The sequence below is a fragment of the Drosophila eugracilis genome, unplaced genomic scaffold (assembly GCF_018153835.1).
Source record: "Drosophila eugracilis isolate 14026-0451.02 unplaced genomic scaffold, ASM1815383v1 contig_90, whole genome shotgun sequence".
NCBI classification, from domain to species: domain Eukaryota; kingdom Metazoa; phylum Arthropoda; class Insecta; order Diptera; family Drosophilidae; genus Drosophila; species Drosophila eugracilis.
Genome location: NW_024573812.1, coordinates 5,170,439 through 5,197,086, shown reverse-complemented (window position 1 = coordinate 5,197,086; position 26,648 = coordinate 5,170,439). Strand labels below are relative to the sequence as shown.

The 26,648-nt window shown below is 41.0% G+C and overlaps 5 protein-coding genes across 22 annotated transcripts; 1 reads left to right on the top strand and 4 right to left on the bottom strand.

Moving 5' to 3' along the window:
- Positions 1-19: 19 nt before the first annotated feature.
- LOC108113221 (ragulator complex protein LAMTOR2 homolog) lies at positions 20-695 on the bottom strand. The gene is made up of 3 exons (XM_017223758.1): positions 546-695; positions 300-486; positions 20-235 (listed from the first exon to the last, which is right to left on the bottom strand). The coding sequence occupies exons 1-3, from the start codon at positions 611-613 to the stop codon at positions 113-115; spliced, it is 378 nt and encodes a 125-aa protein (XP_017079247.1). The 5' UTR covers positions 614-695; the 3' UTR covers positions 20-112.
- Positions 696-1,639: 944 nt separating this feature from the next.
- LOC108113148 (kelch domain-containing protein 10 homolog) lies at positions 1,640-6,303 on the bottom strand. Its single transcript, XM_017223657.2, has 3 exons — positions 4,973-6,303; positions 2,959-3,516; positions 1,640-2,830 (listed from the first exon to the last, which is right to left on the bottom strand). Exons 1-3 carry the CDS (start codon positions 5,780-5,782, stop codon positions 2,405-2,407), a joined length of 1,794 nt encoding a protein of 597 aa, XP_017079146.1. The 5' UTR covers positions 5,783-6,303; the 3' UTR covers positions 1,640-2,404.
- A 366-nt stretch (positions 6,304-6,669) lies between these two features.
- On the top strand, positions 6,670-17,345 carry LOC108112791 (TRPL translocation defect protein 14). Of its 5 annotated transcripts, XM_017223072.2 has the most exons (12): positions 6,670-7,386; positions 8,891-8,958; positions 9,213-9,250; positions 9,591-9,628; positions 10,457-10,588; positions 14,794-14,922; positions 14,994-15,130; positions 15,217-15,237; positions 15,611-15,824; positions 15,883-16,213; positions 16,274-16,458; positions 16,736-17,345. In XM_017223072.2, the coding sequence occupies exons 1-12, from the start codon at positions 7,170-7,172 to the stop codon at positions 16,789-16,791; spliced, it is 1,566 nt and encodes a 521-aa protein (XP_017078561.1). In that variant the 5' UTR covers positions 6,670-7,169; the 3' UTR covers positions 16,792-17,345. The 5 variants fall into 5 exon arrangements, with proteins under 5 accessions (XP_017078561.1, XP_017078563.1, XP_017078562.1 ...); XM_017223074.2 differs by lacking the exon at positions 10,457-10,588 and having other exon boundaries at positions 6,671-7,386; XM_017223073.2 differs by lacking the exon at positions 15,217-15,237 and having other exon boundaries at positions 6,671-7,386.
- On the bottom strand, positions 17,331-21,258 carry LOC108112790 (GPI ethanolamine phosphate transferase 3). Its single transcript, XM_017223071.2, has 6 exons — positions 20,790-21,258; positions 20,091-20,734; positions 19,850-20,033; positions 18,172-19,780; positions 17,663-18,114; positions 17,331-17,596 (listed from the first exon to the last, which is right to left on the bottom strand). Exons 1-6 carry the CDS (start codon positions 20,934-20,936, stop codon positions 17,396-17,398), a joined length of 3,237 nt encoding a protein of 1,078 aa, XP_017078560.1. The 5' UTR covers positions 20,937-21,258; the 3' UTR covers positions 17,331-17,395.
- Positions 21,259-21,416: 158 nt separating this feature from the next.
- LOC108112649 (tumor protein D52) lies at positions 21,417-26,616 on the bottom strand. Of its 14 annotated transcripts, XM_017222772.1 has the most exons (8): positions 26,463-26,616; positions 25,212-25,214; positions 23,667-23,705; positions 23,424-23,548; positions 23,196-23,356; positions 23,012-23,071; positions 22,595-22,799; positions 21,417-22,337 (listed from the first exon to the last, which is right to left on the bottom strand). In XM_017222772.1, the coding sequence occupies exons 1-8, from the start codon at positions 26,470-26,472 to the stop codon at positions 22,233-22,235; spliced, it is 708 nt and encodes a 235-aa protein (XP_017078261.1). In that variant the 5' UTR covers positions 26,473-26,616; the 3' UTR covers positions 21,417-22,232. The 14 variants fall into 14 exon arrangements, with proteins under 14 accessions (XP_017078261.1, XP_017078262.1, XP_017078266.1 ...); XM_017222773.1 differs by lacking the exon at positions 23,667-23,705 and having other exon boundaries at positions 26,463-26,615; XM_017222777.2 differs by lacking the exon at positions 23,012-23,071 and having other exon boundaries at positions 22,637-22,799; positions 26,463-26,614.
- Positions 26,617-26,648: the final 32 nt, after the last annotated feature.

Here is a 26,648-nt window from a genome sequence, read left to right as displayed (position 1 = left end):
TTGAAATCATAACGCGAACTTTTGAAAAGACTATTCACTTATTTAATTCAATATTAATTGATACACTTATAAACGTATTCAGTTCCAAGTATGGTATTTCATCTTATTATCTTTATGACGCCGAGATCTGCTTTAGAGGTCGCTCCAAATATGAGGCTAGTGACATGGCCTTTTGCTTCAAAAGACCCAGTCCCACAGTTTGCTTGGCGTACAGACAGAGTAACACACTGGCAACCTAAAATATAAGACAACAATAATATTTTATACAAGGACTCTTTTGAGATCTGGGTTAAACCCACCTGTGTAATGGCCACATGTCCATTTTCACAGTCAATCAGGACAAATGTAAGACGGTCTTCGCGGAAGGCATTTCTTCCGTGCTTTTCGTAGGCTGCCCATATATTACTGGCTATGGCAGCCGTAATCCTGGCATCCTTATCGCCGTATCCAGAATATGCCAAAAGAGCTCCTTCCTGGCTAAGTAAGCTGTGGATGTAAGAAAAACGTTTGATGGGAGGGATAAGCTGCGTTTATGTATTCCTTACAGCGTGTTTTCCACTCCTCCAGTGTTAGCCTGGCTAAGGACCTGTGTTAAAGCTTTCGGTTTCAGCATTTCGTATAAATTTTAATGCGAAAAATAAAAACAACAGAACTACGCCTTCACAAACACTGCACTCCGAATGGCAAATATTTCAGCTGATAAGGAAGCTGCGCTTCGTTGTGAATGACAAATATGTGGCGCCACCTATAATAATGGTTTCAAGATAAAAAATAAAGTAATATTTAAAAATATCACTTATGTTGTTGTACTTATAAAGAAAATATAATTAAATTTAAAAAACTTAGTGAATAATATCAGAAACAAAATTAAATTTAACTCATTTAAAATATTTTCAATTCAAACCATTATTAAGTTATTTTTTGTTACACTTTAATTCAACGCTAATAAGCTTCGATAATTACAAAATAATGACTAGGTTTCTAATGATAGTATTTCAGTTATAAAATAAAAACTCTTTGGCCATCTGCTATCAGAATTGCTTTTAAATGTTTTCAATTTCCTTAAAATGTTTTTCTGACTCAGAATATGTATGCTTTCTTTACTTTCCTTTTAGAAACACTTATCTCTGCCATTACAGTTGCTAAAAAGGCAACAAAGTTATCTTTATTCCACCCATAACTTCCGCATAACAAGAATTCGAAGGCGTATTCGGTGACGTCACTAACAAACCAGGTCACGGACCTATTACGCAGCAAAAACTGCACTCTTTCTCCCTCCTCTCTCACTTCCTTAATGGGATGCATCAACGCTCCACAAGGGGTCCGAGCAACAGTCGTTATTTTCAACCACCAAATTCGAAACGCTTCATAGCCCAAATACCTGTACTTTTGGCCTTTGGTTCTACGCAGTTTGCCGAAAATCATGGTTCTTAGGAGGGTGCAATTTTCCGACACTGCAAATTGCGCATGACTCAGCCACAAAGCATGCTCCGGCTCCATCCTTTCAGGAAATTCCATGGTACCGTCAACAGGGTTTATTTTGCTGCGCGAAAGCAAGCAAAACTGGGTCATTGGCAACGCTACGTCGTGAATGATCTGTGCCAGGATGCGAATGGTACGAAATGAAACGTCTATGGTGTTGCATTAAAAATTTATTTATTAACTTAGATTCAACCAAATTTAGTCTTGGGTATATTATAAACCGAGCAAACCGACGTTCGCCACGGGGGGCGTGCAGTACCTTACGCACTGCATTGGTACATGATATCGCAATAATGATGGAGTCTTATGTTAATTAAATATTACTACCGCCTAAATATTATGTACACTTTGACAAAAATACATCGGGGTTGTCCCCTCTATATGACATTGTTTGGTGTAGCCTTCAATATTGGTTCATTTGTGTGCAAAGTGGGGGATGAGGTGGGGTGCTGTTGGATTTAAAGAAGGGTGAACATTATTATCAGGGCCGTTAAAATATATATTTAGCAAGTAAGTTTTAAGGGGTCTTGGTGAGATATTTATTTTGCGATTTATCGCGGATTTTTTTGTTTTTAGATGCTTGGATTTGTGGGGTGCGCTGGCTGATCTGTAAGCTGAAGTTTAGAATACATACGCATGGCCTGTCTGTGGCTGTTGTTCCGCTAGCTAAACTTAATTACATTCTTATTTACATGCTAAACATGTCCGCCTCATCTTTCGAGTATCAAAATACATATGTATGTGTACAACTATAAATGTCCTTCGAATTCGATCACAGCGCGCGCTCAATGTGAAACAAAACTTTTTAAAAACAATAATAACGTAAAGTTCTGCAACTGAAACAGTTTCCGGGCGAGAGGTCACCGCTCCCCTTCTCGGATTCAATTTATTTTCGTGGTAACGGGGTGGGCAGCATGCAGGCCTATTGCGTTGTGGAGCGGGCACGTTTTGCTTTCGAGTACAGGGAAAAAAGCATGGACGTTTCTGCCTGGTTAATGTCAAACTTCTTCCGCTGCGGCGGCAAGCGTTCTGCAAAACGTTTCGGTATCCCGGCTGCCATTAGCGTCTTTCGGTCGTACAAGTCCAAATTGTCATTGTAGTATGTGATGGCGTCCCAGCACATCTCGCTCAACTTCGGCACCGTCATCCACATCTTGTACAGATAGTTACGACGGCGCATCTTCTTGCCACAGTACTCGATGCCTCCGAATACGTACATGCAACCATTATCGGAATGAGCAGCCGAATGGAAGTACAGTGGGCGAGACAATGTGGCGGTCTCGATACGGAACCATTGCATGGTACGCAGATTCAGCTTCCAAACGTCCCGAAAATAGGTGAAATCTCCCTGTAAATAAAGAATTTTAGATGATATTTTTTACATTAAACTTAAATATAAATATAAAAATAAAACTCAAATCAACTTTTAAATTTGAGTAGTTTTATAACCCTATAATAGATAGATAATTATCTAACCTGCAGACCGCCCGTTATAAAGGCTTCGATGTCCCCGTTGGAGGACTGGTGTTGTACACAGGAAAAGCACTTTCGTGGCTTTGGATAACCTCTATTGCCATTTCCCATGTCATTGGCGCGACGATCGGGATACGTGTCGAAATAATCCCAGCAATTCGCCTCCAGGTTGTATGCCGGAATGCGTTGCAAATCGTAAACGATGTGCGATGTTCCGCCACCCAACACAAAGATGTGCTTGCCATCGTAAACGACCTCATGACGATAGCGACCCTCCGGATCGTCGCGCATCTCCGGGCGGCTTATGTACACATTCTCCCAAACGCCGGTACGCATATCCAAGCGATACACATCACAGGTGTAATCAAAGCCCGTCGTTCCGCCGATTGTGTACAGGAAGTGCTTGTGGATCACAATGCCCGGTCCGTATTGAGCTGTGGGCAGATCGCCCTTCACCTTCAGGCGCTCCACACCCGGTGTCGCGCCAGAGCTAGCCGTGCAGTATACGTAGCAGTCGTTGGAGCATGATTCACCAAAAGGATACCCTGTGCCTCCATGAGACTGAAAAGGAAAAATGAAAATGATTAATTAAAAATTATCAATCATCTTATAGTTTTACCTAATTTAATAAAAGTAAACGAAATATGTTTTTTCATTCAAGGGTTGTTCTTGTAGAAATTCACTTTTTTATCAGACTGTGAGATTTACTAGATATTTTCTAATGTAAATATATACGAGAGTACATACATTTGTAGAATTAAGCGGGTGGCATCTACGCCCCTGACATTGCTGCCAATGCATTCAATTAGCAGATACTTGAGCTGCTGCAGCAGCTTATCATCATCGCCTTGTCGTGGAGAAGGAGGAGGCGACAGTGAAAGCATACAACAATGAGGAATACAAGGAGGAGGAGGCAAATAGGGAGGCTGAGCTATAGCCCAGATAAGCGGAAACATGTGCCTCCAGTCTGTTTTTGTGTATGTATGTATCGGGGCATGATTCGTCATCAAATTATAGCTAATTGTGGAATGCAAGGGAAGGGCATTGCTGCCAGCATAAAATGCCAACAGCTCCCGTTTGGTTTTGCTTTCGGTTTTTCATTTTTGGTTAGTTTCCTCCCGAATATAAAAAGCGCGCGCACTCAGCTGCTGCTGCTGGGTGGGTATGGGTATAAATGGTAAATACAATGTTTTGAGTTTTTCCAGCAGAGTGCGAGGTGGGGAAAGCTGGAAAACAAGTTGTTGCATGCGGCAGCAGCATAAACAACAACTGCGTAGTAACCGAAGTGAAAAAGAGGGTTGCCTGGCATGCGCAGAGGCAAAGAAGGAGGGGGAGGTGAAGGAGGTGCCCCCGAGTGAGAGGCAACGGCAATGGCCATGGGCAGCTGTTTGGGTTGACATTTCGGGTGTTTAGAATGCATAAACAAAACTCAGAGGCGGAGGAGTGCAGGCGCGGAGCAGGGCGTGGCATTGGCCCTGGCGATTTTTCATTGCCCAGAATAACCCTCTTTCTATTTTTCACTCTCTCTCTCCTCTCTCGGCAGAGAGAAATATCTGAACGATCAGCTGTGTGTGATTTCTCTGCTCGTTTCACCATTCAATTGTGTTTTCTACTTCATCACAAACAAGTTTTTTTTTATTGCAATTGATGGTTTTGCTAGCCTACACAGAAAGAAAACAAGATTATTTTGAAAAATATGGATATCAAACTGTCACATTAGATCAAAGAATTCAATTAGTTCTTAAATTTTTCATTTAAATTTTGGCCAATTGGGAAATAAATCTTGTTTAATACCCGTTAATTTCACTGATCTCGTTGAAGATCTAGTTTTCTGTAAGAATCACTAATATTTTAAATGAAGTGATCCACATTTCTCACTGTGTTCACCAACACACCCAACGAGAGAGGGAGATGGAGAGAGATATACAATCGAACTCATCTATTTTCGTCTGTCTAAAAGCCCTCGGCCCCGCCTCTTTCTATATAGCGATTTAGATAGCATCAAATAGATACTCACAATCAACACGTTATTGTGAATGGTCAACGCATTGGAGGCCAGCTCCACAGGCATATTGCTAGCATTATCAGCATTTAGCTCCAGTCTCCAGGTCATAGAAGCGAAGTTGTAGCTCCACAGCTCCTGGAAGAGCTGACAGCGTCCGTATCGCGATGCAGTCGAGGCTCTACGTGGATTATAGCCACCCAGAGAGTAAAGATGCGAATTGGAGGCTATGACTCGGTGACCACTACGCGCCATTGGAAATCCACCCGGCATATTTTTCGTTTTATAATGGCACTTAACCAAACGCAACGGCAGGAAGGAATACAAAGGTAGATCACGAGTCGTTCGCAACTTTGGCGTGCTCTTGGAAAAATCATTGCCTTCCTCGCTTGAGCTAGTCGATGCGTCGGAATCCATGTCCTCGAACTCCGTTTCCGAATCACTATCGCCATAGTCCACATCCACGTCATCGTCGTCCTCTTCGTCCTCCTCCTCCTCATCCAAATCGCTGGATTCATCCATGGGCTCCACGGCTCCTTGTATGGCCTGGAATCGGGCCAAAATGTCCACTTGATCCTGTTGTGGTAGCTGTTGCGGCTCCGGTTGACCCATTTCCTCCTCCGGCATGTCCTGATCCATGATTATATCGTTATTATTGTTGTTATTATTATTATTTTGGTTTGCCAGCTGCTCCTGGTGGTCAGAGGGTTGAGCCTTAGCGTAGAACTTAACCAGCAAATCAAAAACAAACAAAAGAAACGACCAAGTGTGACGCAGTTGTTTAAATACGATGCACTTGAGTTTCGCTGGGTTTAGTATGTTCATAACACGCTTGCTGGGCTTTGAGTGACAATAACGTAACAAACAATTTTGGTTTGCTCCTGTTTGACGGAGATCAGAACTAATTTTGTTTTTTTGTTTGTGCCAAATATATTGTTTTTCTATTTTCAGGGAGGGGAGGGGGCAAAACGACCTCGCACAGCTGGCTGACTATAATGTTGCTGTTGTTGTTGTTTTTGTTGATTTGGTCTCTGCTGCTGCTTCTGCTGTTTTTGTTGTTGTTTTCGTTGTTTCTACTGCTGTCATTTTGACACACGCTCCCTCTCACTCGCACTCACGCATACACGCACGCACATGTGTTACGTTACGTGTGGTTTTATGAAAATGTTTGCTCGTTTGCTGATTTAACAACTTTTCCGTTTTTGCTTTTGGCTATTGCAATTTCACTAGGTGTAGCACGCTGGCGATTTGTCTAACTATTGCAGTTGATGGTATCCGCGCATCATTTCGTGTGCGACAAACTACGCTTTAAATTTAGAAGTGAACATTCGAGTGCATTTGAACTAGAGGTGACACCGTATCGATTGAGCATCGTGATATCGATAGTAAACTTCAACAGTTTCTTTGTTATTTAAATTATTTACGTTATAAAATTTTGGGGTGTAAAAAATAAAAATACAATCATTTTTGTATTAATTGCAATTTTAGCAACCAACATTTGATCAATGGTCAAAATTAAGAATCTTTTAATTCTTAAAATGGTATTTTAAAATCTGCTATAGAATTAACTTCCGATTCTAATTATTCTTTAGCTACTTTTAGGTGTGACCATTTTCATCACCAGCCCTGAAAGTATGCCCCGTTAATTTCTCTCCCGATAACTTTTCTCCATTTCCAATCCTTTACAGCCCGGCCACACTCGATTCTAACAAAAAGTATAAGACCGACCGTCGGCACACATTTTCCACACGATTCTGTTCTTTTCTTGTGTAATAAACGGATGCGGTGTCAACTCGTAAAAATGCAATACCACCAATACAAAACGCATAAACTTTGATATCGCCCAAATATTCGGATGTGGTACGAATTCGGACAGTAGCGTGTAACGCTGCCGACTTGTTTGGTCAAATTCTAAAGTTCCTCCGTCGGCCTTTTGAGAGTATCCCGCGCAATCCCATACCTGGGCATGATTACAACGCGCCAGTGCGACATTTGAATTGCAGAGCGCAAGACGCGGACAGTCAGGATTCCCAGGATCAGGGAACCAGGACACCAGAAATCCCAAAGGAATCGCAGGAGTTGCGATTTCCACCAAGCCTAACCTAAAAAGGCACGTGCAGCGCGCGTAGAAGAGTTTTCTGCGTGCCACCACAGCCAATCGGCTCCTCTCCAAAAAACCAAACAAAAAAGTAAAATTCCCGAAGACGAAACCATGGCCACCCTCCTCAGCAACGGACAACAGCAGTCGGTGATGGCCAACAGTAATGGTCAGGACCAGCAGAAGGACGAACCGGAGCAACAGCAGCAGCAGGTCGAGATCAGGAAGTCCACCTCACCAAAACCAGGCGCCATGCCCAGCTTAAAGCTCAACAGGATGGGCTCGGTGTCACCGAAAGACAAACGTGTCTATAAAATCGTCCTAACTGGCGGTAAGTTTTTCGGATTCCCGTTTATTTTTTTATCCCTGACAACTTTGGATTTTTCTGTGTATCTGTTACAAGTGTCCTCGTATACTCGTTTCCTCGTGGAACACCCAACCCCCCTGATTCCGATTTGTTTACGATTTGTGTCAAGGTCGCGAAATTTCCACGAAGGGGTAGAGATTGTGTCCTGCGCGCAGCTTCCCATGATTTCCCCACCTTCAAGTGGTAGTTGGTAGCTCTGCCATAGTTTCTATTTTGTATTCATATAGCTACCGGCCTTTTTTTTTATTTTTTGTTCTTTTTTAGCTGGTCGGCTCTTCAAAGACCCGCCTCACTATTCATATGTAAAAAGAGAACCGTAAAACCTGTTTGTCCGACCATCATATGAGCAGTGGTTGGGCGCGTGGTCTAATCATTTAATTTGGCCCAAGTTATGGCTGTGATTAGAAGCCGCACAAATAGCATTGATGTATTGGCGGGCCTATCTTCCCTGCTCGTATTATCGCTTTCGGGGCGGTCTTCCTCTGCCCCAGAATTCAAATATATATTTTCGGGAAGAAGCTGATAAAAACGAAAGCCCCCAATCTCCACGTGTGGTACTCGTACGAAAATCCCCACAAAGTTCCTTTAAAGACCCATTCAAAGAATTGCTTATCGGTTAGTCAGTTAGAGAGAGAATCAATGGTCAGGTCTGACTCTTTTTAGAGTGCCTTCAAATTCGATTTCCCCAGAACGTTGAGAAATGCACTCAGTCAGCAATGGGGCGTAATTGCCTTCAGGGTCAGGCCGTAGACCTAATCGAGTGATATGTAATGCACATCGTCGAGTAACTTGAATGCACTTGATTTATTGGAATTTGGGACACAAGTCGTAATAATTCATTTCCGCCTTGTCGAACTGAACAATGAGCAATTAGAAAATATCATGCTGAATTATAAGTTCTACATATCTTATCTACAAATATTATTTTGACAATTAACTTGAAGTTTATTTCTCACCATAATTATAAGGTATGAATTCTTGAACTTAAACTTCTGATTTCGAAATGAAAAGAAATGTGTTTGCATATAACTTATTTCATTAGGGTCTAAAACTGGCTTAAACTTCTTTTAGTTTTAGAATTAATTAGCTCTTTCTGAACTAAAATAGGTTTCTAGGAATATGCTTAGGCATTTACAAACCTAATTAACTGGTTACGTTTTTAATTTATGTAAACTGTAAGCACGTGTCAATGTGTATAGCTAATTAAAAGAAATATTAATTATTAAAAACAATAGAGACGTGTGTTTTTTAGATATTTTTTATTAAGTTAGCAAGAAATAGGCAAAACTTTTTCAAAACTTTTAACTTTTTATTTGAGTTAGTAATTATTGGAAAATTACTGGCAAGTTTGAGCACACCTTTCTCCCGTTTTCCTGACAATCCAACTTGGATAGAACTTAAGAATACAACCTTAGCCCATTTGCCAATAAACAAATAAAATTAACGAATATATATTATGCATTTTCAGGGCCCTGTGGCGGCAAGACGACAGGCCAGTCCCGTTTGTGCACCTTCTTTGAGAACCTTGGATGGAAGGTGAGTGTCGTGGGTGTATTGTATGTGTGTTTGTTTTTGGGGGAAAAGGGAAGAAAAAGTTATTGGGAATGGGAATGCCGATCCTAGACTACGGCAAGTTAGCTATTGCTTTGGGCCGCGGGCAGCTCTGTAAGTAGAGGAGAAATGATTGAGCCATGGCGATAGCGGGATTACCTTTAGATACTCCCTCATTACAATTCTATTGTCCCGAAAAAAACTCGAAACAAAGCAATGAGCATGTTAAATATTTTCAGGTATTCCGCGTGCCTGAAACGGCCACTGTTTTACTCAGGTAAATTCTCTCTCCACACACCATTTACACATTAAAAAAAATCAAAATAAAACAATTAAATTAAATGTTAAATGAAAGGCAATCAAAGCGAAAGGAGCCGCTCAGTAGGTTCCACCTGAGTTTGGACCAAGTAGCTTTGCCTGCCGCTGGTCTTCTACCTGAGATGATTACCATTCCGATACATACTTAATTCGATTCAAGTTCCATGCTTGATGATGCTCTTGAACTCTTAAAATACTCTATCTAGTGAATACAAAAATATACTTTTTTTTCGGATAGATGCTAATCCCTGTTTATTTTTCTTTCTCTCTTTCTTCCCCCGATTAATCCGAATATGTAGTGGCGGCGTGAAGTTCTCCGATCTGACCGAGAAAGAGGGTAAGTAGAGGCGATGCCACCGAGAAGTGGGAGACCAAAATATAATTGGTAGTTGACGGAGCAGAGGAGGAGGAGTCTTACATTGCAAGCATTTTCCGATACCAAATACATAACTCATTTTCCGAGCACTGTCAAGTTCGACACCAACCGCTGATTTCTCGAAACAACGAAAATAAATCAAAATATTTACTTCGCCAACGACCAACAGAAAGAATCCCTATACTATACGTACAATATATATATATATGTATATATCGTATATGCTAGAAGGTATTTTTAAAATCAAGCAAGTGCGACAGTCCGCCATACTATAGATAGTACAAGTATATCTAGTCTATATCTGAGTATATAGCCAGAAGGCCCCCAAGAAAGTCACGTCTTCAATGAAACTTACGTAATTCCTTGGGACACGATTCGAATTCCCACTCGATATCCTGTTTGCGTGACTCGAGGTCATTTCGCTAGCATTCTTCCTTTTAACTTGGCAAGCAATTTGTCAATTATGGTTATTAATGGATTCACGAATGGGGTTGAGCGTACGGGGGGTGGGCGTAGGCCCGTTCAAAAAAAATATATCTAAATTACCAAAAAGCGCTATCTGATAAGATACAGAAAGTAGCGAAAGTCTGATCACATGTCTACCGATTAGTCGCAATTCCTTACAAAGCCTTTATGAATAATGGTATTTGCAAGCAGGACAATTAAAGCCAACCGGACGTTGGGGGTAATCAACATCAATATTTTTATGGCTAGGGGAAACTTATCTAATATATAATATATATACCAACTCACATCCAAAACCAAACAAAACGCCACCCACACTCACAGACCCGCCCACGCCAACCACGTTCGTTTACAAAGATCTGCCCTTCGCCGCTCCGGAGCACAGTCTCATCGACCTAACCGCATCCTGTCCGCGCTGCTTGGCCAAGGCTGCATCCCGGCCCAATGGCAGCGAAGGTGAGTGCCATGTGTTGGTGAGCCGGTGGAGCCACAGATCGGTTGTTTTTATCCTCGTTTTGCATTTGCCGCCCAAGCACTCTAACCAAAATCGAAACGAGTTTTCCATTTGCCCAAGTCGTCCTTGTCTACCTGTGCTGATGATGTGTCCTTTAGCTTGTTTTCTTAATGCATTTTCTTTTATCGGATAAAAAGTCTTTATCAGACATATCTTTCATATACTATACATATATCTTTGCTTTGTGTTTGTCCTCAAATATGACTTGACAATTTACCAAACAGACCATCGAGTTTGGCCCATGCAAACAGCTCTCTTTATTAACTCCTAGATATATATATTACGTGTATTTATTTATTTGTTTGTTTTTTGGCTTCGTTCTATGATTTATATGCGTTCCCATAACACTTGTGTCTACTAATACGTCGTAATCGCTGCCGAGTTCTGTACAATGTGTCTCTATCTAAGAGATATATATAATATATCTGCTCATTTCAATAACAATATTTCATGCCAAGCCTCTGCAATTTCGTTTAGTCGCTACAATTTCAGCCAATTTAAATGGGCCATTTAAATTTAGCCGCAACATATGCAAAGACAAAAGTAGGTATATATATATCTATATATCTTAGCGGTCTGTTGGGTTTTCGTGACGAGCAACACGTGTGTATGCTCTGAAGTCTCTGATATCTGGACACCCACTCTTCCAAAAGTCTAGATTCTTGAGACATTGCAAAAATGACGGTTGACTGTATAAACTTTTCCTTACTTGATTTTATGGTATTGGGGTAGAAACAACACAGAAATGGGGGATTGTTTAACGAATTAATTACCTTTGCATATACACATTCTGCTTATGGAGACAGTAATTCTTAGTTTAATATTACAAAGATAAATGAAAATTTTATTATATTTTAAATTGAAAAATTGAGAAATTTGATGAGTTTTATGTGCTAAAACTTACATTTTTGTTAGTAACTTTTTTTTTTTGCTACTTTTAGATGGTTTTTAAGCCAATACACACTGTATGTGCCAAAAAGACTTTTGGTGATTGTTGGCCAGTCAGTCAGCCATGGCCACATGGCAATTTCCCAGCCGAAAACAATTTTCGCTTTTCATTTCGGCATTTGGTTATTTCTGTGGGGGTGACCGAGCTTTTTAGTATTTGTTTTATATATGCTATTTGCTGGTCTTCTGACTGACTAATTAAATGGGGTATATATTATAGGCAAAGAATGTGAAATGTTTAACCGCATCACGTGCCTGCTGACGCGAGTTCGACATCCGCTTCCCACTAGAAACCGCACCCCCTTTTCGACGCCCTTGCCTTGTTGCCCCCCCACATCAGACCTTTGTTGTTTACTCTCTCTTCGCAGTTGGGCGCTAAATGCGCTCCATTCAATTATTTTCGTAGTGCTGTGATTTATACAGTTGAGGTCGCAAAAATGTGGAACACACTCTAATTCCCATTTAAATGGTTGTCTAAATATTGATTTTAAGAATGTTATTAAATTTGAATAGTTTATTAACTTCTACTTTGTAAAGATTATTTACATCTTTTAGTTTGTATTACAAAAGATACAAAGAGAGTTTAACTAAAGTCTATTAAGTTAATTTACTATTTTTATCTAGAATTATTAACTATTTTTGGATTTTATATTTGTTAATTGAATAAACTTTTCAACCGCCACTGTATATACACCTATAGATGTGTGATAGTTGTTCTGATACATATAGGAACATTTGATAGATAATATATATTAGCAGAGGGCGGGTTGTGAGGGGCGGGGCTGTCGCAAGTCTTGCCAAGAATTCTCGTTTGAACTTGTTATCGCTCGCTGTCTGTCAGAGTCGCTTTGGTTGGTCGGTGGTCCTCTCTGTGCTCGATTGATTTCCCGAAATTGATTGCTAAACAATTTTGTTTTTTGCCTGTTGATTCGCTCCCGCTTCACCCCATGCGCCCCCCTAAAGTTCGCCCTTCATTTCGCTTAATTTTTTTTCCTAAATACCTATCCAACTTCTTCATTAAGCAACCCGTTTTCTCTGGCATTATGTAAATTAACTTGGTCAATTATGTACATATGTATGTGGCTAAAGAGCCTCCTAATCTGCATACACTTTTATTATCTCGAGAGTCCATTAAAGGTTGGCTGGGCAATCACACACACTCAGAATTAACACAATCATCAAGATATTTAGTAAGCAAGGAAAATAATGTGGTTGGTTTTACTAGGGTTTTTTCTTATATAAATAAACAGGAAATATTAAAATGAAATAGAACTTAGGGAACTCTGACTTTAGAAAGTGTTAAGATTTTAAAACCTCTCAGGTTGGGTATAAAGTTTTCTTTTCTTTTAAGTTTAAAATTCATTTTAACCAGCTTATCGGGATTAGCAAGCTCTCCATAAATATATTTCTTCCTGTGTATAGATTTCCATTCTCTGATGCGCAATAGCTGGTGAAATTGCAAATACGCGTACACTCTTCTTACATACATCTTTAGGCTTTTTGTACATTATTTTGTCTTGCATCATCGTTGCTAATTGAATTAGAATTGGCCGAACAAAAAAGAAACAAAAACATTGAGAGAAAATAAAAAATAGCAACAGAAGCACAAAAAAAAAACAGCGAAAGGCTTTCCACGAAGTGATCGATTTCACCTGTCACCCGATGCACCGAGTCAAGTTCAATGCAATTGCAATACACATGAACCAATAAAAAACCTACCAGCAGCTGCAACAACAATAACAACAAATGCGTAAACAAAAGCAGCTCGTTAGGCAGAGAACTTTTTCAGAAACATATATATACTTTACACGCGAACGAAAGCCGCAACAAGTGTTGTTGCGTCGCTCCCCCAAAAGCACCTGATTTTGCCACCCAACAACCCCCCATCAACATTATATTTGCCTCTCATGACGGTTGGAAATGTGCAATGTAACTACAGGGGAACTTCAGTAAATGAAACTAGAAAATCAATAGGTTTAACAAACTGTTTAAATAGTTTCCATTTTTAAAACGTTTTTGTGATTTTTAAATTGAGATAATAAAATTATCTTTACCACTTTTTTGGGGAAAGAAGGAAAACAAATCCCAAAGAAAGTTCCAGTTACAGAATTTCGACTGTATTGGAAAGAGTACTGTTATGAAATAGCTTATCGCCATAATGACAACCGGTGACTCCCTGTCTCTGGGAAAAAACCCCTCGTCACCACTTCAACCAGCTGAGGCTGTGAGGCAATCAGCGATTACTGTTTATTTACTCGTTTCAACCGCTTTGGCTTACTGGGCTAAAAAGCTCTAGATTCCGCAAGGTCATTGGTCATTTTTTAAATAAGCTTTCTAGAAAGAAATTTTGAAATTAAGGCAAAAATTTACTAGTTTTTTTAAAGAACAAAAATGAATAGGAAATGTGAGAGAAATTTTCCCAAAATCTTTTTAGCAATTTTCTTTGTTTAAAGATTAGTCACACACATTTTGGATTGTATATTTGTTTATTAAATTAAAATGATAGAACGCCATTTCTACATTTTTAAAATACTTTCAGGCTTTGTGTATCAAAAATTAACATTGCTTTGTTATTATTATTTTCTCTGAGCTTGAGATTACTAAAAATGAGGATGACTTTTGGGTTGACTATAACTGCTTTGGACCGCTTTTTAAATTAGTTTCAGCATTGAAAATAAATTGAAAGTGAGGAAGCGAATAATAAAAACAATGCATGTGCTCCGAACCTCCATTCAGACATCAACATCTGGAGTAGACGAATAATGATGAGTACACTTTAACCCCCTGCTGATTAGAAACTGTTTACTTGGGGGGAAAAGTACTATTCCAGCTCTGAGTTGACAACAAGTTGATTGAACTTTTGAATTCGATTTGTGTTTGCGCCATATCATTCCATCGACTCAAATTCAGATTAGTTCTCTCATCGCTTCAATTTGATATCGCTGAACTCACTGGATACTGGTTACTGGTCACTGGATACTGGCCATCGTTCATCAAGCATTGTCATCACACTTCAATCAGAAACCGACCGCCCAGTCAATTAATTCTCCTACAATTCGATGCCCACAGTGTTATATTTCCCTTACGATTCGAATTTGCTTGCAATTGTATTTCGATTTCTATTTGTTTCGATTGTAAATAAACGTCGAGAGAGTCCAAAGAGTAAAAAATCACTGACCTTCTACTTCCCCCCATTCAGCCTATAAGTTCCAAGAGAATCTGATCCGCACCATGGTGCAAATCGAGAACACCTACTTTGAGCTCGGCAACTCGAGCACCCGCAACTGCCTGATAATCTGCGATCGCGGTGTTATGGATGCCAGTGCATGTGAGTAATATCTCAATGGAATTTTACCATCTTTTATTACGGTATACTATATCATTTGTATTCCTCCTCAGACATATCAAAAGATAAATGGGAGAAAATGATGGCTGGAAACAAATGGAATCCTGTGGAGATGCGTGACAATCGCTATAACCAGATCCTGCACTTGGTCTCTGCGGCCAACGGGGCTGAGGATTTTTACTCCACAGAGGTGAGTTGCAGGCCAAAGGTCGGCCGTACAGATTTCACTTGACCAATTTTCTTATCCGCCACAAATAAAACGCATGAATATGGTAGAACAGAAAGCGCCACTATCAGGTATCCAAAAATGGCTGCAAATTCTAATGCCAGTTGCCACAGTTGGTCCCGAAATTCCAATTCTATTTCATTATTGTGTTTCAAATCTATTTCTAATCTCTTTCATTTGTATTTTTTCATCATATTTGATTTCATTCATAGAATCAGTGTTTTGAAGTAGTTTTTTTTTTAAAGTAAGAGTTCTTCAACATTACTGAATTTGTAATAATAAGTACATTAGTTAATTAGCTCAAACAGCTCCATAAATCTTAAAATTCCAACGATTTTGTAAAGTGGCAGCTGTATTTCTAGCAAACGCTAGCGGCTTTCTAGTTGGGCTAAGGGCTACAGAATTTAAATTTAAAGTTAACTAACTTTTACTTGTTGATTTCAGGATCACGCCTGTCGCTCGGAAGGCGTTGACTTAGCCAGGGAACTGGACTACAAATCGGCGGCTGCTTGGGTCGGCCATCCTTACTTCGATGTGATTGACAATTCCACTAACTTCGAGGCCAAGATGAATCGCATGATTGAGTCAGTGTGCCAGAAAGTCGGTATCGATATTGGCGACCGTTTGCAAGCCACCTCTCGCAAGCTCAAATATTTGGGTAGGTTTTCTAGTAACCAACTAAGTAGAATTTTTTCTAAGATTATGATTTCTTGCAGTTGCCTTTCTGCCGCCAGACAGCGAGTTTCCACCCTTTCAGGACTTCGATGTGGTGCACCACTATCTGCAATCTGCCGGACCCAAGGTGCAGGCCCGCCTTCGCAAGCGTGGCCAGAAAAGCCACTGGAGCTACATCCATACACAGAGGCGTCCAAACGTTCACGGTCAGGCCCGCATCGAGGTGAAGACCCAGCTGACGCATCGCGACTACATGAACCTGCTGGCCCAGCGTGACGATGCTCACTTTACCATCTATAAGAAGCGCCGCTGTTTTCTTATCAACAACCAATATTTCCAGCTGGATATTTACAAGGAGCCAGGACACCCACGGTACGTTAGGTTTCTCGCCTGAAAAGTTGTTCTTTATTAATAATTTTTGGTTTTCTGCAGCTGCAAGGGATTGGTGCTATTGGAGACGTATTCATCGCTCACCGGCGAAGCCCTTAAGAACTGCATGCCCAAGTTCCTGAATATTGTTAAGGAGGTGACCGGCGATCCGGACTACTCCATGTTTAATCTGTCCCTTAAGGAGGACTGGAGCACCACCAAGAAGTTCTGCCGATCGGCGACGCACGGTAAGCAGGACGATCTGCCCAGAGAGCCACCGAAGCAGTATCATCCATACGACGAAAACAGCGACTAAGGCCAGGAGTCTTCATAATGCTTAGCCAAAGAATATAGAACCAAAAGCTCGAACTTTCACTGCTGTATATACCATAAGCCTCAATCTTTCGTAGCTCCTATTGCATGCCACTAACTTTCCTGTTTACCAAAATTTTAATTTCTTGGCCAACATTTAGAATCCCTAAATCTTTATTTCCGCCTGACTGTGTTTCTCTTTTGATTTTGTAGTTAAGGGCACCGCTAATGGAGTCTCGAGCACGCCGTTGCTCCTCAATGGTCAGTAGGCTCCTGAACCTGAATCTCTTTTGCGCACGCATATTACACGGCAAAAGCAAGTTAAAAGAAACACCAATGACCTGGCAACAAAATGTACAAAAAAAAAAAAATCAAACTAAATTGAAACCCGAAAGGAGGTCCTTCCAAGATGTCTTGGGAGATCCTGTTTTTGTGACCCCGGCCAATATACTAGAAAAAAAACACTTAAGCCCCACACACCCTGTTACTTATTTGCGTACTTAGCCCCTGGAGGATGAAGAACCCGTAAACCGTGAGAGGCGTATGTGTCGAGTCTATAGTTTGTAGTGCAACAGCAACCGAAACCGGAGGTCGAGGGCCCCCACCCGTACTTAATTTTCTTGTCATGTTTGCTCGTGTTTAATTTTGTAAGCCATAACACTAGAAAACTACTATGTAAATCCATGAATCCGCGATATCATGTGACGTTTTTGTGTCTTTTGGAAAATATGTGAACCGATAATTTTAACTTTAACTCTAAGCTAAATTAAAATAAGATTACAACTACAAGACCACCAACAAAACAGAGTTTTAACTTTCTTAATTCTTGTGTTTTATTAAGGCCTAAATAAATAGTTGTATTTTGGGCTGAGACTAGTGGACCTTTTCCTTGTTGATGCGCTTAATGAGTGTATCCACAGCACGATGGATGCGGAGGACCAAAAGATAACCAACTATCAGGGCAGGCAGGCTGACGAAAGTAGCAAGGGCCTCGTAGATGAAGCGTGGCGCAAAGATCTTCCACACCATCAGGTGGCGGCAATGAATAGTGCAGGCCATCATGGCACAGAAAACCTAGAAATAGATAGCAAAAGGTTATTAGTAAATAAAATCAATGACATAGTCCACGTCGGCGTTTACCTTCAGTCCCTGCAGCATGAAAAATTGCGTTGCCAGCTTGAAACCAGTTCCCAAAAACACATCCTCGTACTCGTACAAAGTTAATTCGCCCCTTGTCATATCAAAGCCAACCGCCTCATTGGCCAAATCTGTTATCGATGTTGTGGCATCCGTTTTGCCACTACTATTCCTGCAGCTTCGGATGAGGTTGGGAAACAATGCGAACAGTGAAAAAGTCTCTGTACTAAGAAGGGAGTACATGCAGAAGAAGAATATTGGACCACAAAAGGTGTTCAAGATGACCAGGATGCCAGATATAAAGTTTGACTGTCCAATGCCTGTAGTTCGACCGACGAAGGCAGCACGCCACTCAATCTGCGACAAGGTCGTTTGATGCGAGGTGGCAAAAAAGCAGAAATGAGCCAGCAGGAACCAGCCAACCAGGGCCGTAAATGTAGGCTGCACACAGCTCTCTGAAAATGAATATAATTAATAACCAATCTTAGGAAACTTCCAACTCAATCACTTACCAAAACTCGTGGCAGTTCGATAACGCAATATACCGTGGACACTAAGCAGGATAGATCCCACTGCAACACAAACCACCATACCGATAGAAGCACGTGGCTCTAGAATAACAATCATCACCAATGCAAGGAAGACTCCAAAAGCTATGACGATGGACGAGTAAACGGTTGCCAATCCATAAACCACCGGAATCTGATTACGTCTCTCGTCGTCATCGCCCTCGTACATGCGCTTCATCTTTTTGAAGATTTCCGGCACAATGCTTTCGCTTCCGTTGATGGTTACTGTATGTGAACTCCTTGGAGGAAGCACAAAAGTCATCAGCGGAGCCCAGGTCACAACTATGATTTGCAACAATAGCAGTCCGTAGATAACCAGAGCCATGGCATCGATATGGGTGCGCTGGATGTTCTTGATGGAGCTATTAGCGAGCAGCACATGACCGCCTGCGCAGATTGAGGCAACCGTGGGTCCATAGCGAGCCAGCAATACGTTAGGTGAGTTACCAGTCAGATTACCGCAGGATCGCAAATACAATCGAGTCAGGGTAGTGTACACTACGAGAACCACTACAGCGAGGATGTAGGTTTTGCCCGTTCCGGGCTTCTTGATTGAGAATCCTGCTCCACCGCTATTGGCAAAGTCCGTACAATTTCCTTGCTCCTCGCGACAACGAAATAGTGTGTAGGTAAAGCGTATCAAGCAAATCGCCAAAATGCTGGCCAGGATTAGTCTTAAGGCTGTGGAGCGCAGGAATTGGGAGATTTTGAACTTTGTCCTGAACTCCAAGCGGGCACTTAGTCGTAGGAGTTCATAGGAGAGCAGAAGTATCGATGCCGCCAAAAGATACGACAAGATCTTTGCTTCCTGGATGACGAAGCTATTCGAGAAGAACACACCCACAGAGGCGAAAAGAAGCAGTCGCGTCGGCATGTGGGCAAACCGTTTGACCTCTGACCAATTTGTAGCAATCTTAGTCCAATGACGCAGCGTATGGAAAGCCAGGATAAGAGCACTAGATAAGGCCGTGAAGAAGATAACTCCATGCTCTTCGGTCTTAAAATAAAATGTCTTGAAGTATCGGTATCCAAACACTCCAGCGGCCAAGTTGATTAAATATGTGTAGAAGACCTCCTTGCCTTTAAATATGTGCGCATAGTCTGCCGGACGAGAGTTGTTCACCAGCAGAAAGATAAAGAACAATGGCAGGAAGCTAAAAAGCAGTCCCTGTGACATCTGCGTGGGATCGAATCGAATCCAAATCTCTCGACAGGTCCCGAGGATATCTCGCAGATGTATATTCAAATCCCTTATAAAGGACTTGTAAGCAACCTCGTTATAGATGTTTTGCACTCGGTGGGTTAGCAGTATAAACTCAGTCTCCAATTGGTCCATTTGCTCCACATTAAAGGTGCGCTTGTTTTCCAAAGCGTATTGGAAAAAGTACTGATAGATCTGCTGGGCATTCTGCCAGGAATGGAGCAGCAGAGTCTGGAACTTGCTTAAATGTGGCACTTGCAGGTCAGGCACAATGTTAAAGTTGACCAGGCCCAAATTGGAGTAGGGTATTGGGACGCCAAGTATGGTCGCCAGTGTGGGGACCAGATCAATCTGGAAAATAAATATCATTGCTTATCTCAGTGCTGTGACGTGCTGAGATTACTCCTTGTCTTATCTCACCTGCTGCAGCATTTCGCTATCTGAGCCCGATTCATTGCCATAAAATCGGTGCTTCTTGGAATAGGCAAACAGCAGAGCATTAGTTTCGTCATCAGTGTCGCCTCCATGATCCCCAGATGCGGTCATCCCATGATCGCCCATCACAAAAAGAGTGGTGTCGTTGTCCATGCCGGCAACCACAGATCTAAATTGTTAATAAATAAGTTTCATGCACGTATCACTTAAAGTAAACACGACCAACCTTATCACCTCGTTCATCTCGCTCAGCTTGCGCGCCATTTCTTCATGCAGGGGTCCATGTTTGTGTCCACAGTGATCTACTCCCAGGAAGTGGGCCACTAGCACCTGCCAATCATCACTAGCCAGCTCTTTCGGTAAATGCTTTAATATCTGATTATCCACGCTGTCCAGATCGAAAATATCGAAGCTAGGAAAAGAGTAGGATCTCTTAAAGCGACGCGGATATAGATCCGTCCAGGTGCTATCACCCAGGAAAACCACCGGCAAATCGCTTTTGACTATTTGATCGATTACATTGTCCTCGTTGATTTCCGGCGAAGCAAAATTTGACCCAATGTCTATGAAAGTGGGTAGACTGCCGGTGGTAAGTCCTTTCAGGCGCTGCAACGTTGTGGTGGGCGGATCAGCACGGAATCTCATCAGGCGGGCATGATCAGGACTTTGCTGCAGCAGCTCTTGCAATACCAACAACTTGTTTTCGTAGGGCAGAGGGTCATCGGCGTTCTCCTTGTACAATCCAAACTCGTATTTCAAGGCATCCACGACTAGGACAATCACCTTTGACTTTTGCGGAAGACACAGATTGGAGGAGGCATTGATATCCTTAAAGATTTCGTTCACTACCTCATCGGTGAGGACATACTCCTGTTTAAGGATGAAGGATTAACGATTTGTATTTTTTAACTGGTTTCTAACTTACGGCATTAGGATTCGTGGACAACCGGCGGCAGGTGCTCGTCTCCGTTTTGGACACCCGGGCCAATAGGAATCCCCGCGAGAAAAGCAAAACACCGCTGCTAATGAGGAAGGCCAGCCAAATGAGCACGAACAAGTACGTGAACTTCATCTTTCGGCGTTGATTAATTAACTAACTAGGCACACAAATACTTCTTTGCTTAAATGAGTAATAAATTGTTCAGCATTTAGAACAATGCTGGCGGTGGCGAATCGTTTCTCCGGCTCGCCAGCCAGATTCAATTATATAAAACTATGTAATTTAATTGCACTTTATTTTGGAGTTGGTTATTTTGTCCCCGACATCACGTTGCGTACTCTTTGGTCGCTGTTTTCATTTAAAATTCGTCATTTCAAAGATTTTCTTATTGGTTGAAGGAAAAAAACTTATGAATATGCAATAGCGTTGCCACCCTGCCAAATTAAACAGCTGCTATAGGATCATCCCTGGTTTTTGGCAGAACTGCTAAGTTTATAGAATTTATAGGCGGGATTTTCAAATATTTAACATCGATGTTAAATGTACTTTAATATATTTATTTTTAACTTATTTCATAGCTGGACCATAATTTCAAAAAGTAATCAAAAGATGTATTTTTATGGGGCAAAAAAATTTTGCATTTATTCAAAGATTTCATACACATATAGCAAATCTTAGATCAGCATTAGCAACAAATCGGGTGCGATTTTTATCTCTTTCTTTAGCAGTATAGTACGGGTTCTACCCTCTTAAAATTACCAATGGATTTTAATTATTTTGCACGCAAGCTCTGATCATAATTCAAATTATATAGTTCTAAATAAATTTTGGAATTTGCTTTTAATCAGGAGCGGGAACGCCATCTAACCAGGGAACTCACCGCCTAGAGAAGAAATAAAATTGTAAAACAATTGTATATTTATGTATACTTTAACTGCAATACTCGATTTACTAATGTTTTGTTTTTGTGTTTTTACTAAATATTGAAAACATCTGGGAATGACAACTTGTGGACACCCAATATGGTTGAGTCTCTAAACGTACACTTAGATTGATAGTTTATATAAATGAATGCAGCAAGACCTCTGATCTATGTTCCTTCAAGGCTTAAAGTTTTAGAAAAATTAATCATGCAGTTCTCGATGGTGTTTTACAGGCAAATACAAATAGATGCATATAATATGTGCTCCTTTTGGCCCAATATGTCGCACAGGTTTTTAGTTAATTCGCGTTATTATACTCGTATATATCGTAACGACTACACACACATGAACATATGATCTGCAGGTTATTAAATTCTGATCCAGTTTGTTAGTGTGCAGACACGACAATTCGAATTAGTTAAATAAGTTATTAGAGTAGGTGTTTGGGTCTGTTTTTTGTGTGTAGCTCCATCGGACGCGCTTAGCTTCGGAGTTGCCCTGAAATCTATTTAGTTGAGTCTGTAGGTGAATTCAGGCCCGATGATGTGTTATTCTCGTCCAGGGCGTCTTGGAAACTGGATACAGAACCCGAACGGGATGTCACCTTAGTCTACAATGGAACAGAAAACCGAACAGATTGTAGTAGTCGAGATGCAGCAGCAGCATTGTTGCAAGGAGTATCGTTGTGTAAGCAAGCAAATCAACCGAAGGATCCCAATTCATAGTGAGTTTTAGAGTGGGTGAGCAAAAGTGTGTTTTGAAGATGTGTTGGTGGAGTTAGTGTCGGGCAGTTAGACGGGAATCAAAACAGAATCGCAACAGTATGAGAGATGTATAAAGACAGATATATAATAAAATAGTAGTTACCGCATGAGATTGGCACATAAAATTGTTGTGTTCATAGCTTACTTTAACGTTCTCGTAGGCAGAGCCTACCGAAGCCTCGATAGAACGCATCGACTCGGAGTTTTTCATTTGCGAAAATTTCGACGAAATGCCACTGGTGATGCTGCCAAACACCGAGGCGGTCTTCTCACCCGTCGACTTCAGCACAGACTCAGTGCGTTGGTATCTATGAAAAGAATGTAAACAATTTACAGTATTATTAACTCATTTTGGTAGTTATCTCAATGCACAAACAAAGTGGGCGGAACAACAAATGTGCTTTAGTTACAAACAGGCGAGAGTAGGTTATTGTGTTAAGGGAAGTATCGTGAAACACCGCGTTAGTCCGAGAACTCTGGGAGTTCCCAAGTAAAGGCCATCCTCAACCCAATTACTTACAGGGGTGCTTCGTGCACGGCTTTAGTAAACGTGCCCAAGCTCTGCTCCACCGATTGGTAACTAAATAAATACATGTTTCAGCGTTTTAACATGAATTCAAAACAAAAAGCATGGTTAGAGAAATTAAAACTGGCTAGTCGGGTTAATTGCCCTGCGAATCTTAGCCCATTTTTTACAAACTTACACAGTGCTCTCTTTGAGGTTCTTAATGCCCTGGTTCATGTCGTCCGTCACCTCTTTCCAGACGGTAATGCCCAGCTTGCGCTTGAGATCGGAGGCATGGCGCGTCTTCGAGGCCAGAACTGTACGCAGCGTGTTAATCTCCTCCTCTACGCGGGCTAGCTCCTAAAACGGTAAGAATTTCTCATTAGCAAACCAACTCAACTAAACACTCAAAAATGCAACTCCCCACCTGACTCCACTCAGCCCGACGCTGCTCCTTCTCCTCGACGGTAAGCGCGGCAAACTCGGCGGCAATTTCTGCAGATGCCACAGAAGCTGCTGGAGATGCTGGATCCGAAAGGTTGGCTGTATTATCTGGGCACGAATAGAGAAACCATTAAATATCTACATTTCATTAGAAACCAAAGATCAGGTGCTGTTGTAGGGGACTGTAGCTTAATTTCAATGTTGTCTGCGGGCTGTGTTTATGTACCTCCTTTAAAAGCAACTTCCTCAAAGACTTTGTCATAGGCTGAGTACACCGAATTCGGTTTGTTTATGTACAATTTGCAAAGACATGAGTTGGTTAATTGGTTAGTTCTGGGTTTTGGTTAATACTCACAAACTGTCGAGGCGAAAGGCAGCCAAAAAAAAAAGGGAAGAGACAGAGAAGTTAGTCGGGTTAGTCATGGTTGAATGTGGAAAGGGGTACAAATTTTTGAAAGACCTAGAACCAAGCTCCGTGGCCGTAAGCCCTAAAACTGGTACCTCTACTTCTATTCCCAATGTTGAGAAATCTCTTGTAATTATCACTGTTCGATATTTTAGCCAGATACGGTTTGGAGAAGTCTATGAACGTGACCTTTACGTCGCGCATCGTTCGCTTGGTAAAGAACTTTAAGCGGAAACGTTTGGCTATCGAGGAAGAGGGTGCTTGGTTAGCCAACTTGGCGCCAATGAACTCTGTTTCCACTGTCTGCAATTCCAGGTTATTAGTGTAGTCTGAATCTACATCATAGAAGATCTGATCCAAAGTCAGATTACGTAGATATAGCTCAGCTTCAGAGTCCTCCTGCTCATCACCATACCAATCCAAGACGGCATCATTGGTTTCCAGATCCAAGGAAGGTGTGCTGGTGAGATCATCGATGCCTGGCAGGTAGGAGTCTTCAATGAACTCCAGGCTATTGGGTTCCGATTCGCTCATTCTGTGGCAATAGCGGCGGTTTCTTTCATCTTTGGCAGCAACTTTCTATTTTGAACGTGGCAGCTGGCGTGGAAGGAGCATGTGGTCTTGGCCCAATCCTAAGCGGGTATCAAGTTTCCACAGTCAGCGTTGAGCACATTTTCTTGGCCCTGCCGTTAGCCACTTTGGTGATTCTTTGCTGAGCTTTCAGTTCTTGCCCCTCCACGTTCCACACATACAATTCCCCTCCCCATGCGATCGCAGCTGGTTCTCGTTGTTTCTTTTCTGATTCGAATTTGGTTTCGTTTTCGTTTTCTGGTTCTGGGAATGCTTCCACGCTCTTCTACAGCTAAAAGCCAACTGACTCGATCTCGGCTTAGAAATTGGTAGATGTGGATTGGCTGGCTCTTTGGCTCCGCTTGCTGATGATTCGTGTCAGCACGAGAGACGAGAAACGCCACAAAAAGAGCGAAAAACAAAAGGGGCAACAAACAGCAGCAGCAACTACCAAGACTACGGTAAGGATTGCCTAAAGTTGACAATGACCACAGTGACTAAAAAATGCCTATGATCAAATATATTGTTTGAGCTTTCCTTTCCGTGAAATTTTTGTGGATTTACTTATATACATTTTATGTATTTTTCTGATTAATTTGATAAAAAAAACTGTAGATAAATATCCAATTAATGGCACCATTTATCATTTTATCTCTGCAAAAGCCTATGATAGCCTATGACGTTAGAAATCAACAGTTGAATAATTATATAATTTATTCCAGCTTAAACAAAATGTTTAGGTATTAGGAAATATATAATTTGGTTGATATTCAAACAAAGAATGTGAAATCTCACAAACTTCTTATCGTTTTTTGGCTTTATTGCTTAAAAATGATATAATGGAATAATGTTTTTAATTTTATTCCGTCTTTATCTACAGTATGGCGAATAACAAAAAGTTTATAATAAACTTTAATTTCATTCATTCGTCAACTTTTTATATTTATTTAAACAAAGAAATGTGTACTGAATTATTTTCGTTTCATCCTGAATTCCATCAATTTGACTCAAGTAAATACCTTGATACCTGTCTTAGCATAGTTCTACTGTACATAACTGCTTTTGTTTGTTTGGGCAAAAAAAGAAAATAATAGACTTCATAATTTTTGCTTCTTGCTAAATAGTAATTACCAGTTCATATTTTTTCTGCATTTTCCCAGTTTCCTCTGACCATTATATATTTTCTATAGTGTATGAAGAACTAAGCTAAACTGTTGAAATATTTTCTAAGCTCATCCCAATTTAACCTTTATTGCAAGTAACTGTCTTAATCAAACCATTAAAAGCTATCTTATAATTGCGACTCTAACCACATCCAATTGTCATTTGACATTTTGTTTTTCTATTTTTCCATATTCCTTTGATCTCAACCCACTGTACGAACACAAAGCCTCTGTGCCACATTGATAGGGCTAAATATATGTATGTGAGTTAGGTCTGGTTTTCCGCAAGTTGTTGCTGTTGTTGTGGCAGGCTCAATCCAATCGAAAACTCAACAAGTGGAAGCAATGGACAATTATTGAGTGGTTCGGTATGAAAACAGAGTTCCAAACAATTAGTGCCTCAATATGGTGATAAACCCGGTTAGAAGAGGCGTTTCGAGATGATGGCAAGCGCACCATCGGAAATTGCGCTTCTTGCAGCCACGTATGCATGGACGTCAGAATAAAATGCATTGCTTACACCATAGTCTTAAATGCCACAATCAACCTTCCCCATCTTCTAAATATATTACCATTCACGACATGTCGAACGACTCCCACGAGTTTCCGAGCTGTTGGAAAGTCTTTCACCCTACGTAAATCGCAAACATGACTCATCCGCCTATTGCCGGGGTTCCAAGGTTAACTCATTGTTTATTCTATCCCCCCAAAAACGATTTGTAAAGCGTCTGAATTAGTGCTCTACGATAATAATCCCTAATCACAACAAAAAGGTATAAGGTGTCACAATAGCCAGGTCACAAGAGAACCAAGAATCCCACGGACCATGTGCCGCTGCTTGGAAATTGCAATGATGCACTGGCTAAATGTGCCACACACTTACGGTCCTCCATTGCGGCGATGTCTCCTGAAGTCTGCGGCAATTTTGTTAATCAATTCAACGCGAATAGCACGCACTTGTCGCTAAAATTTTTAAGTTGAAAATAATTTTTTGTTTCCCCTGCTAAGCTATCGATGTCAGCTTTAGGAAATCGGAAATATGCAACTATCGATAGGAGCTTTTGAATTA

Coding starts and splice junctions, on each gene's coding strand:
- LOC108113221 (XM_017223758.1), bottom strand. CDS start 613: ATGCTGAAACCGAAAGCTTTAACACAGGTCCTTAGCCAGGCTAACACT. Junction 487..545: donor GGAGGAGTGGAAAACACGCT/GTAAGGAATACA, acceptor TTACATCCACAG/CTTACTTAGCCAGGAAGGAG. Junction 236..299: donor GACATGTGGCCATTACACAG/GTGGGTTTAACC, acceptor CTTATATTTTAG/GTTGCCAGTGTGTTACTCTG.
- LOC108113148 (XM_017223657.2), bottom strand. CDS start 5,782: ATGAACATACTAAACCCAGCGAAACTCAAGTGCATCGTATTTAAACAA. Junction 3,517..4,972: donor TTCACAATAACGTGTTGATT/GTGAGTATCTAT, acceptor TTTCCTTTTCAG/TCTCATGGAGGCACAGGGTA. Junction 2,831..2,958: donor TTATAACGGGCGGTCTGCAG/GTTAGATAATTA, acceptor CTTTATTTACAG/GGAGATTTCACCTATTTTCG.
- LOC108112791 (XM_017223072.2), top strand. CDS start 7,170: ATGGCCACCCTCCTCAGCAACGGACAACAGCAGTCGGTGATGGCCAAC. Junction 9,251..9,590: donor ACGGCCACTGTTTTACTCAG/GTAAATTCTCTC, acceptor CCGAATATGTAG/TGGCGGCGTGAAGTTCTCCG. Junction 16,459..16,735: donor CTGCCGATCGGCGACGCACG/GTAAGCAGGACG, acceptor TTGATTTTGTAG/TTAAGGGCACCGCTAATGGA.
- LOC108112790 (XM_017223071.2), bottom strand. CDS start 20,936: ATGAAGTTCACGTACTTGTTCGTGCTCATTTGGCTGGCCTTCCTCATT. Junction 20,034..20,090: donor GAGATGAACGAGGTGATAAG/GTTGGTCGTGTT, acceptor TTAACAATTTAG/ATCTGTGGTTGCCGGCATGG. Junction 19,781..19,849: donor ATAGCGAAATGCTGCAGCAG/GTGAGATAAGAC, acceptor TTTATTTTCCAG/ATTGATCTGGTCCCCACACT.
- LOC108112649 (XM_017222766.1), bottom strand. CDS start 24,380: ATGAGCGAATCGGAACCCAATAGCCTGGAGTTCATTGAAGACTCCTAC. Junction 23,357..23,423: donor GTCGGGCTGAGTGGAGTCAG/GTGGGGAGTTGC, acceptor TTACCGTTTTAG/GAGCTAGCCCGCGTAGAGGA. Junction 22,338..22,594: donor TTATGTGCCAATCTCATGCG/GTAACTACTATT, acceptor GTTCCATTGTAG/ACTAAGGTGACATCCCGTTC.